Source organism: Salminus brasiliensis, chromosome 18 (assembly GCF_030463535.1).
Source record: "Salminus brasiliensis chromosome 18, fSalBra1.hap2, whole genome shotgun sequence".
Lineage (NCBI taxonomy): Eukaryota > Metazoa > Chordata > Actinopteri > Characiformes > Bryconidae > Salminus > Salminus brasiliensis.
Genome location: NC_132895.1, coordinates 23,862,949 through 23,875,202, shown reverse-complemented (window position 1 = coordinate 23,875,202; position 12,254 = coordinate 23,862,949). Strand labels below are relative to the sequence as shown.

The window sequence follows — 12,254 nt, the reverse complement described above, 5'->3', positions numbered from 1 at the left end:
CAGACCCTTTCGTACTACTGTGACTGCCGATGGGTTTTTTAAGTTGACTTTTTCTGAGATTTGTATTTATTTCATATTATTTCACATTTTTACTGTATTTTGTTCATATAGGGCCAGTTTCCCTATTAAGCTTTAGCCTCAACTAAAAAAGAATGTCCAATGGTAATAATCCAATAAAATGAAAAGAAATGTAGTCCAACATTGAGTCTTACCATAATAATTCATATCCAGGAAACCCATACATAATGTTTACACTGTGCAAAAGGTTCCTCTGTTACACTGTATAAGTATATATTTTATTTTATTTGAATATATGTATTTATTTATTTTATGTTATATTGCCATTGACATTTATGGAATTTAAATAGTTAAAAATGATTCTCTCCACTTTTATTCCTAAACCAATTACAATAACTAGAATGTTGGCCCCACACAAAAAAATCTATATAGAGCCCCCAGAAAGATCTTGGCAACATCAAAAGAAATAAGTTATAAGATTCTAACGAGTCTTAGAATATTGTAACACCTGCTAAGATTACATTTTACCAGCCATTGGTCTGTTTTTTGCAGATAGACTCTCCAGTCTGTTTTGGTGTAGGGGGTCTTAGTTTAAACTCTGACTGTTCTTTTCTCCCCCTCTACAGGACTACACCATCACCATGTATTTCCAACAGAGTTGGCGGGACAAACGACTGGCCTATGTGGAAATGCCACTCAACCTGACCCTGGACAACCGTGTGGCCGATCAGTTGTGGCTGCCAGACACCTATTTCCTGAATGACAAGAAGTCCTTCCTGCATGGTGTGACGGTAAAGAACCGCATGATCCGGCTCCACCCTGACGGCACGGTTCTCTATGGGCTAAGGTAAATTCCTTTTCAGTTTTACAGCATTTTGCAGAGCCCCACTGGTGACATCCCTTCTTAAGAAGAATAAAGCTTTATAAGACATGGGAACAGAATATGCATAGACGTGACTTAGTAAGCCATGGTAATAAGATAATTAAGTCAACGCCACAGCTTAACAAGGCTTAGGAACAGGATACTTAAGTCATGGCCACAACTTGGTAAGGTGTAAGTGTGAGATAAATAAGAAGGAGATCATTAAGTCAGTGCAAGTGTGAGATAAATAAGAATGAGATAATTAAGTCAGTGCCACAACTTAGTAAGGTGCAAGAGTGAGATAAATAAGAAGGAGATAATTAGGTCAATGCCACAACTTATTATGATGCAAGTGTGAGATAAATAAGAATGAGATAATTAAGTCAGTGCCACAACTTAGTAAGGTGCAAGAGTGAGATAAATAAGAAGGAGATAATTAGGTCAATGCCACAACTTAATATGATGCAAGTGTGAGATAAATAAGAATGAGATAATTAAGTCAGTGCTACAACTTATGAAGGTTCGAGAATGAGATATAATCAAGTCAGTTCTACAACTTAGTAAGGTTTGAGAGTGAGATCATTAAGTCAGTTCTACAACTGAGTAAGGTGTGAGATAAATAAGAATGAGATTATTAAGTCAGAGCCACAACTTACTAAGATGTGCAAAAGAGATAATGAAGTCAGTGCCACAACTTACTAAGGTGCAAGAGTGAGATAATTAAGAACAAGAATGAGACAATTAGGTCATGGACAGAACTTTAAAAGGCACAAGAGTGAGATAATTAAGTCACACCCATAACTTATGAAGAGCTTATGAAGTTAAGGTTATGATGTAGAAAGGCATAGGAATTAGATAATTAAGATAATAGTAATTAAGGCATGGTCAGAACCTTAAAAAGGCACAAGAGCAAGAGAATGAACTCTTGGGTACAAGTTAGTAAGGTATTTGATAATCAAGTCATGGCCACAGCCTAGTAAGACATGGGAATGAGATTGTTAAGTTGTAATAATTAAGTCATAGCCATGACATAGTAAAACATGTAATTAAGACAATAAGGTAATTAAGACATTAAAAGATAATAAAAGTAATGGCTAATGACATGCAAAATGTGCATGTATTCATTTTATTAGAAGGAAATAGAATTACACAGCACATGATGAAATTAAGAATTAAGATTTTAAGATTGTTGGCAGAGTTCTCGTGACTTTTTATAGCTTCATAACTTCCTCGCCTAACTTTTGGTCACGAGCTCAAACCAAGGGCTCATTTTGGCAACACAATTAATTTCACAGTTTGGAGCGAAAGGTTGTCATGTCTATGAACAGCGTTCTATTTAGGGTGTGTTAAAGACATCTGCTAGCAGTTCACACACACAGCACGTCCTTGTCGAAAAGGAAGGTGATAATGGTATTAGGTTGGAGAAGGTGGCGAATGGGATCATATGCCCAGACTCTGCCTTTTTAAGATTTGTGTTAATCTTATGTCATAAACCAGAAATATCAGACCTGTCTTTTAGCAAGGTGTCATCATTTAGAGGTGTCCCCCTCTGATGATGTGCTCTACTATTGTTAGTTGGGGCTTATTTTAAGAAAATGCACTCAGCATTCAGTTATCTATTTCAATCAGTCCAGAAACCTGTGATGATCTAAAGTATATGGCCTACATATAACAGCAGAACATCTATTTACTCTGTATATTTAGAAGCTTTAGCTTTTAGCTTACTATTATTATAATAAAATAAGTGAGGTAAAACCTTTATTTGGCAGATTAGTTTGGTATCTTTATGTTTTGTGGAGGTTCTTCACACTCTTGCCTTTTCGCTTTGGCCACTAATTAGAATAACAGAATATCTGAATTATTGAATTGTGCCAATATTATGTAAGTTATCATTCTTTCATTCTCCTTACTATGCTGTACGTAAGTTATCCAAGCTTTATTAGCCATTATAAAGTGTAATTATAGTTATCACCACAAATGATGTAGTAATATTACTGATATATTATTAAATGATAAGTTAGCTCGGTTAGTAAATGCATGGCAATTCTATTACCATACCAAATGCATGCTATAGGGTAAGGTCCTGTATCACTCACATGTCGTAACAGGACGTAACAGGTTGTATCACTCCATCAGAGCCCAATGAAACCCACACTGGGTAGAGCCAGGCACAAAAAAAGAAATAAAAAAAAGAAATAAACAAATCCAAAGCGGGCCCTCGTCCCCGCTCTGCCGTGCATTAACCTGGGGCTGCCTCGACTGGCAAGCCAGCGAGGACACTCTGAGCGTCCCACTCAATCAGGCTATCAATAATGAAAGATGACAAACTGTTTCCTCTTCCACGGGGCTCTGGCACAGGTGGCATCATGGAGGAGGAGGAGGAGGAGGAGGAGGAATGAGGCCATGGCTTGGGAGCTTTTCCTCCCTGAGGTCTCGGCAAACGGAGGGCCTGATGAATAGAAATGTGGAGGAGGGGGAGGCACGCTGCTTGCCCTAGCAACAGCACCATCGTTCCCACTGCATTATGGAGACTAAGAATAGCTATTGGCGTTTTATCTGTGTATTATTTATTAAATACAAATATAAATGCCTATTAATATGTAATGGCGTTCTGCTTTTGAAAGGAGATCTTATGAGTTATTGCGAGGGCAGGCTGAAGCCTAGAAATGTAAAGATGATTGTGCACTTGCAATCAACACCCAAGGGGCTTCGTTGGTGGTATTTTCCAAACAAATGATGATGCCTCTTTATAAACAGATGCAGACTGTTTAGGGACTGAATACATTAAGCAGCGAATTTACACCTTACTTTACACTTTAAAGAAAATCAATAGGAATAATAATAATGATAATAATAATAATAATCAAATGCAGGGCGGAGAATGGAAGGGAATGCAGACAGCCTTAATCCTGCAAAGTGAGTTATATAAAACATGATGGGCTTTTACTAATGTTGTTTGTTCCTTGGTTCCACAGGGCAGTCGCATTTGGAAATGTTTCAGAGCTAAAAACAAACGCAGCTCTAAATGTTAATTATAGGATGCTCACAGTTAAATGCACAGAAGCCAGTGTGATGGCTACATTACTACGTTACGCCTATGCTCCATTACCTAATTTAACTCCACAATCGGCAAGTATGGCATTTGCTCTTGTCATGCTCATTGCTATTGTCTGTGGGGATTAAAGATAGCAGCACATTCTTAAATGCCAGCTCAAGCTGAGAGTCTACAACAGATTTCCCTGTGCAACACAAGGCAAACATCAATAGTGAAACTGCGTGTTTGTCAAATATGGGATCAGAATGGTAGTAATGAACTTCGCATGTGTAAGCCAGAAAAGCCTTGCCAAACTCTTACAAAAGGGCACAAATTCAGCCCAAACACTTACTAACTTTTGGTGTGTATCAGATATTTGCTGGTCTAGAAGTGGACTTCTTTACTCCAGAACTCCAAAGCTTAGCCTACACATCTGCCATCAAATTTGACCAGGCAAACATCAAACCTGTAGAAAGTCGAGTTTAGTGGTTTCAAAATAGCGGGATTGAATGCAGTTCCAATCCCCTTTGCCACCTTGCCATCAGTGGCAGGAGTCTAAGAGTAGGTAGATGGTGCTGTTTCCCCTCATCACTTAAAGTGATGTTAGCTGAAGTGGTGGAGCTTGCTTCTTGCGCAAAAAGAATCGCTGTCTGGCTTTGCATGTATCAAAGAGGACATTTGCTAAGTCCTTACCCCCCTAGTGTCAGGAGCGTTGCTAGTGCTAGGAGGAGCTACAAATGGTGGTGCTAGGAGGAGCTACAAATACCTCACTGGACCAGTTACTAAGTCAAGCAACAAGTGCTGGTATGAGTCCAGACATCTGAAGTGGTGAGATACAAACCAAGGCTGTAGGGACTGGGGTCTCTGACTATCATATTAATAAGCAAATATGATGCTGCTGTATCTAGCAACAAATGGAGAAAATCAATGGAGTGTTAAATGCTTATTTATTATGCCTCCTGACGAAGTAGGCCCTGGGTGCTGAGGAGGAGTTTACCAATCAGCAGCTTGCACAAATCTCAAGGTGTCCACCAGCAGCTGCAAAGAGAGCTGAACAAGTGTTGGGAGACCTTCTTGTTTGGAAGGCTTGCTAATGTATGGCGCGTAGCAGCACTGTGCAGATGGTCTGTTGCTGAAATTCGCATCAAGGATGAGTTTTGGTTTGATGATGTTCTACTGTATCTTATGATGCAGGATGATGGGAATGCTCAAAGCAAACACCCTGAGATATGTGAAATGTATTTGATATGGAATTGTCATGTCTGTTGTCACCAGCTGTTACAGTAATGTGCATGTGAGTATGCTAATGCTGCATGGACCGTACAGCAAAAGAAAATACTGTATGTGGCCAGTAACGAAAGCACCTTGTTATTTGGAGCAAAGCTGAACATATTTAACGTAAACTTGCGTGACTGCACCAGATATGGTCTTTAACGGGCTCCTGTCTCTGGGACGCCCTAGATTTCATCCTGAAGCTGATGTGACACCGGCTCTTTAGTGGAGCGCCACTCGGGGGCCGACCCAAAATGGCTCGAGAGCTGCTCAGGAGTCTCTGACGGCGAAGCCAAACACGAGCCCCGAAGCCACAAACACTCCACGTCTCTCCAGCTTCCCTCAGAGGAGCTGCACTCCCACTTCCTCTGTGCTCTTAGACTCTTGGTTAAATCTAAACCTCATGATTCAAAATCACAGACTTTGACTCACTTAAACTCCTTAGAGGTCATATATTTGTGGCTATGCCGGGTATGCAGGGTATGCCGGGTATGCAGGGTATGTCGGGTATGCAGGGTATGCAGGGTATGCACTTGCATACAAAACTCATGTTTTTTCGGGGTTGCACATGAATCACCTCTGTTTTGTATGTGGTCAGTATTTAATTACATGTGTTTCTTATCAATGTGTAATTGACCATTAACCATGTAATTGACCCTTTCCAATTTCACCTTCTTCACCACCATCACTGCTTAGCAACCGTTGCCGTCCACCATTCCCTGTCTAATTGAGAGAGTAAAAAAAAATTCACTAATGATTTTTGTGAATTGTGCATTTAAACAGAATTAGTTTTAACATCTGTAAAAAAAAATCATTTAAAAACATGAAGGAATTTTAATAATATCAAAATTGTTCTTTCCCGGTGTTAAATTAACTGGTAATAAATTGTATATTTAGACAATTTTTTTATTAATAAATTATAAAAAACAAGCTTTGGATTCAAAATAATGGTGTTAACCGTTGAATAATTTGGGATGGTGTTAATAGTTGAATGATTTGGGAAAGTGTTAGTAGTTTAATAGTTTGGGGTGGTGGTAATAGTTTAATAATTTGGGAAGGCATTAGTAGTTTAATAATTTGGGATGCTGTTAGTAGTTTAATCATTTGGGACAGTGTTAATAGTTTAATAATTTGGGAATGCGTTAGTAGTTTAATAATTTGGGATGGTGTTAATAGTTGAATGATTTGGGATGGTGTTAATTGTTGAATGATTTGGGATGGTGTTAGTAGTTTAATAATTTGGGATGGTGTTAGTAGTTTAATAATTTGAGATGGTGTTAGTAGTTGAATGATTTGGGAAGGTGTTAGTAGTTTAATAATTTGGGATGGTGTTAGTAGTTTAATAATTTGGGATGGTGTTAGTAGTTGAATGATTTGGGAAGGTGTTAGTAGTTTAATAATTTGGGATGGTGTTAGTAGTTTAATAATTTGGGACGGTGTTAGTAGTTGAATGATTTGGGACGGTGTTAGTAGTTGAATGATTTGGGAAGGTGTTAGTAGTTTAATAATTTGGGATGGTGTTAGTAGTTGAATGATTTGGGAAGGTGTTAGTAGTTTAATAATTTGGGACAGTGTTAATAGTTGAATAATTCTGGATGGTGTTAGTAGTTTAATAATTTGGGACGGTGTTAATAGTTGAATAATTTGGGACGGTGTTAATAGTTGAATGATTTGGGAAAGTGTTAGTAGTTTAATAATTTGGGACGGTGTTAATAGTTAAATGATTTGGAATGGCGTTAATAGTTGAGTGATTTGGCAAAGTCTTAAGGCTATTTTGAGATTTTCTATAGTGGGAAGTAAAGCAGAATTTGTCTAGCGTACAAATACAATATGAGTACTATAGAAATTCTTAATGCTAAGCATCACTTGTATGAAACAGAACCACGTAGCAGGATATATCACACAAATTGTTCTCTATTCTGCTCCTGGGCTACCACTGCAATTTTACAGTTCCCCCTGCTCCCCTTACTTGATCTAACTAATGAACTAATGAACAAGCCTTTCCTGAGGTGAACAGTAGAGTTTCTCATTTCTCAGTCTGTACAGTTACATACATGGAAACTAGATTGAACAAACAGTCTTTTTTAATTTACTGTTGTTGTGATGGCATACTAATCAGCACATTTGCATATCTGCCTATAGGCAGTTAAGCCCCTCCCACTGTGAACCTTTTAAACTAAAACTAGTCTCAATCTGTCATTGGATTTACCCAACAAAATGCTGGTCTGGTCTTATGTATTCAGTGTTGAGCCTATAATGTTAATTTATTAACAATACTTTGATTCACAATCTTGATGCTACCCTTTAATGCTGGTCTTTTATATACAAACCCTACACTGGTGTATAAATGATTCCATAAACAATTTGCAACACCAATCTACACAAGCGCACAGTACCTATCACAGGGCTCCCTCAGAACTCATCCGTGTTCCTGACACAGTGGGGTGATGAGCCGAAACTCAATTACAGTTTTTTTCTCCTCCCCTCCCGTTCATGCAAACCAGCGAATCCCTATTTCATTTACACAAGCATCCGCGAAAACCCGGGAGGGGGGAGGAAGCCACTGTGATTTAACATGGCAAATGTAATTACAAAAATGTGCCACGGTAGTAAATATCTCTGTTGAGCACGGCGGACACCCACGCCTGCGTGTCCTTTATCCACAGTTTTATCGATCTGAAGCACGTGCACACATCACGTGACATCTTTAACTAATGAGTGTTTGTCACCTGTGCATACATGCAGTGGAGAATTATTGCTGTCCAATTTAAATAAATATGAAATAGAAATTCATCCAAAATAACTGAATTCTTTGGCTTTATAATATTTTTGTTGCAGGATATCAGTCTTTTTTTGTGATGTCATGAAAACCAACACATTTACACATACCATTATTGTCCAAATGGTGACTTTACAGGAGAAGACACAATGGACTTAACTCTGAATGGAGGTTAATGTAAAATAAGAGTTTATTTCCAATCATTTAGAGCATTTCTATTGGTCTATTCATCCAGAATTATTCACACAGGGTACAGAGCAGATCCAGGGTTCAAACCATGGAGAAAACTAAAAACTGGCAACAATGGAGATACGTTTTTCACTGGACAGCAGTGATACCCAACTTGTCAGCATCCAGTTTAATCCCATCCATTAATGCGTTACATTATATGGAAGATTTTTTAATTCAGGGACAAAGCAGGACAGCCAATCAGAACAGAGCTTACTTGCCATGCGGGTCACGCCATGCTGCTGAACATTTCTGGAGAAGTGGGCGTGACAATGCTCGTAAGAACTGACAATGCTCGTAACTCCAGCCATATTCACGTACAATCCGGTAATATCACTGTAATAGTGGTCATTGCTGCATTACTCAGTCCACATGCCCTTTGCACTCTCAGTGATGGTTCAGTTGCTCTCAGCTTGTCCAGAAATGCATGTGTAAAGTGTGTCTTTTTGGGGTGGCTCCCAGCACACATTACACTTACATTTACATTGACATTTACATTTAAGGCAAGTTTGTTCAACCACTTTGGTACCAGAACAAAAAAAAAAGCCTGGATGCTTGTCTTCAGTGTATCTAAAAGGATGACGGGTCAGCAGAGCAGTTACACGGCTGAAGTTAGAAACATTGAAGACAATTCTGCATTCTTGATAAGTTGCAGGGGCCTGATGGTGCACAAATTGAGACCAGGCAGTTGCAGTAGCCAAGTCTTGAAGTGACAAGAGACTGAACAAGCACCTGGATGGCCTCTCTAGAGAGGTAGGGTCGAATTCTCTGGATGTTGTACAGGAGGAATCTGCATGATCGAGTTAGATTTGCAGTATGACTAGAGAACAATAACTGGTCATCCATGACTTCACCAAGGCTTCGTGCTTCTGTAGATGAAGTGACCAGTGAGTTCTCAAAGGTGCTCTGTCTTGCTTACTGTAGGGGGAGCCCAGGAGCAAGAAATACCAGTTCACCTATACTGCTGCCTCCCACAAAGCGATAGAAAAGACCAGACATGCCTGTCAAACATACAACCCACAGAGCTATGCAGGCTAATGTTGGCTGTGAAGTGAATTATGGCTCTTCTGAAGCATAAAAGATGGTAGATCCCACAGTCTGATTAATGTCAGTGCTGGTAAACCTTTATTCAACAATAAAGTCAACCTTTACTTATTACATTATGTGTAAATGATCAGTGGTGTGATTTCAAACATCATTTTGTACCCAGAAGCATGGAGCTTCTTCATATTCCAAGAGCCAGAGCTCTGTGTTGCAGGGTTCTGGTGCTGTGTGTTACACGTATACACAGTAAACGGCCTAATTGCGCGTGCAGAAGAGTCTATAATGCGGTCTGACAAAACATCCTTAAAGGAAGACTAAAAAGCAAGAGCTGCTGCAGGTACTGCAGAGGCAGCATGCTGCTAAACAATCCAGCCCCCTCCTCTATCTCTCTCTCTCTTTCTTTCTCTTGCTTTCTCTCTCTCTCGTTCACCCTCCCCCGTCAGAAAGGACAACAGGCTGCATACAGCACTCACCTACCAATGATTGCATTTTCCCCCTTTTCTTTCTCTTGGCGCATGACAGCGGCTGCCAAACATTACTCATTTAGAGATTCACATGGCGCAGTCAAGGCTAAGCTACGATTTCCTAAAGGTTACCAAGGTAACGGTGTCTCTCTTTCTCTTTCTCTCTGCTCTTCCTGCCCCTCCCTCGCTCCCACTCTTCCTCCTCCTCCTCTTTGCTCTTCTGTTTTTCTAGAATAACCACCACGGCCGCATGTATGATGGATCTGAGGAGATACCCCCTGGACGAACAGAACTGCACCCTGGAGATTGAGAGCTGTAAGTAGACATGTAAACACACACACACACACACAGATACAAAAACGTGTTCACACACCTCAGACTACATTTTCCGCATTTCAGTCCTCCATATTTATTTTTTTTTCTTGGTTTTGTATCTTTTCCACTAAGCAGAGATGAATGCCTTAGAGTGGGCATCCTATTTGAAAGAACCCTGCTTTCTACATGGAGTCCCTTCGTCCAATGAGCAATCAGACATGTAAATACTGGCTGCTCCTCAATGTACCCAATAGATTCAACAGAGAAAACCACAGTAAATGGCTATGACAGCACTGTGGCTCACTGAAAATGGCACAACACGAGCCCTAAGCAGCATTTAGTGCAATGTTTTCAGATGACGCAAAAAAATAGGTTTGAACACTGCATAACTAACAATAATGTCTTTCACAGCAAATGCAAAATTATTGATGCGCCCTCTGTTGAAAGTTTCACATGAGCTCAACTAATCCCGCTTCTTTCTGGTGTCGGCATGGCAACAATCAACATGACTGATCGGCTGTGTCCCATTTTAATAAACGTGAAGACAATAGTTCGCCTTCATCATGTGTGGAGCTAAAAGTCAAGTCAAGTCAAATTTATTTGTATAGCACTTTTTACAACTGTTGTTGTCACAAAGCAGCTTTACATAATCAGTTGTTAGTAAAAGACAGAAAAAAAGAAAAAATAATAACATAAGAAGACATGAAAAATCTAAGACCCCCAGTGAGCAAGCCAACTGCGACAGGGGCAAGGAAAAACTCCCTCAGAGCTGGAGGAAGAAACCTTGGGAGGAACCAAGACTCACAAGGGGGACCCGACCCGTCCTCCTCTGATCAGAACTATTTATAAATTATTGATAAAAATTACCAAACCATCTATACTGTTGAACTGCTCTGATCATAATCATAATATAATAATCATGGTGTAGTATAACTTAGTATAGTCATGGCAGTGGTGGTCAGAGTAATGATAGTTAATAGTGGTGATATTAATAGTAGCAGATAGTTAAGATAAGTCCATTTAGGTTTTAACAGGGTCATTGGACAGGTAGCAGTGGTAGGAGGGTGTGCCGCTGGTCTGGCATGGGTGGTGGTGGTGGTGGTGGGGGGCGCTGGTCTAACTGGTAGGTGGCAGCTGGTAGAGGTGACCTCAGCAGGCAGTCTTCTCAGCAGGTTGGGCTGGGTGGCCATTTACTCGGAGAAGGTAAAGTATCAGAGTGTGTCTGACGACTCTGACAGGTCTGACTATAACAGCCTAGTTAAAAGGAGAGAGCCAGAAGGTAACACAGACACGGGAGCACCCTGAAACACTAGCGTCCATCTGCTCCACTGTCCACAAACCTAAGTGATCGCGTGCAAGCAGCGAGACGACAGCTCCAGCATCTCAGTGTACTACAACTGCCTGTGTCTGCGAACCCCTGGACCTACAACCTTTATCTAAGGTGAAACATAAATTACCAAAAACTCAAAAGTATGCCATTCTGAGTTATGAAGGGCTGAGCTGTGTGGTAAAACACTTGATATTTAATCTCCTCATCAGGGTTTTGAAACTCCCTGTTCTCTGCAGCGTCCCTGTACTATCATGAAATGTGGAGTTTCCTTTACCCTTCCCATCTCTTTCCTCTGACTTTGCCTGATTAGCTTTCGGCCTCTCTCGTACTAAGTACTGGCAGGATCCACACTGCTACTAGATTGTGTAAAAACCTGGAAAGCAGACAGGAAAGGACAGTCTTGGAGACTTCCTTTGGCCTTTTTTTTTCAAAGTGGAAAGTGGCCCAGTGTCACAGTTTGCCCTACAGTCTGATTTGTGAGATGCAAAGTGGAAAGTACACGTTTTGGTTTTTTTTATATATTTTTTTAATCGAACAGCAAATACTCCTAAGGCCTTAACACATTTTATTCATATGTTTCAGACATCTGCAAATCCCGCTTGGTGTAAGATATTACAGATGATTTCTTCCACACCAAGCATGATTTTACAGAAGGCGAAAATGCGGCATTATTTTAAAATCTAACACCCTGTTAGATTTTGTTGTTGTGAATTTTTGCAACTCTCGCCACACAAATCACAGTTGTCTTTGTCACTGGCATGCAGACAGCCAGGCTTTGTCCCAGCACAGACAAACATTAAAAGGATAGTTGGTCATTGTCATATGTGATGCATCAAAAGCAGTTCAAATCGGTCATGGCTAATGGACGTCTGAGATATGTGTGAAAGCGTTGAATGAAACCATCCTTT

The 12,254-nt window shown here is 40.1% G+C and overlaps 1 protein-coding gene across 1 annotated transcript in view; it reads left to right on the top strand.

The window, feature by feature from the left end:
• gabrb4 (gamma-aminobutyric acid type A receptor subunit beta4) overlaps positions 1–12,254 on the top strand; it is an 80,488-nt gene that overhangs the window by 48,875 nt on the left and 19,359 nt on the right. Inside the window, exons 4-5 of the mRNA XM_072661345.1 lie at positions 645–865; positions 9,934–10,016. Of these exons, the coding sequence (XP_072517446.1) occupies positions 645–865; positions 9,934–10,016 (304 nt within the window). The remainder of the gene's footprint in view (positions 1–644; positions 866–9,933; positions 10,017–12,254) is intronic.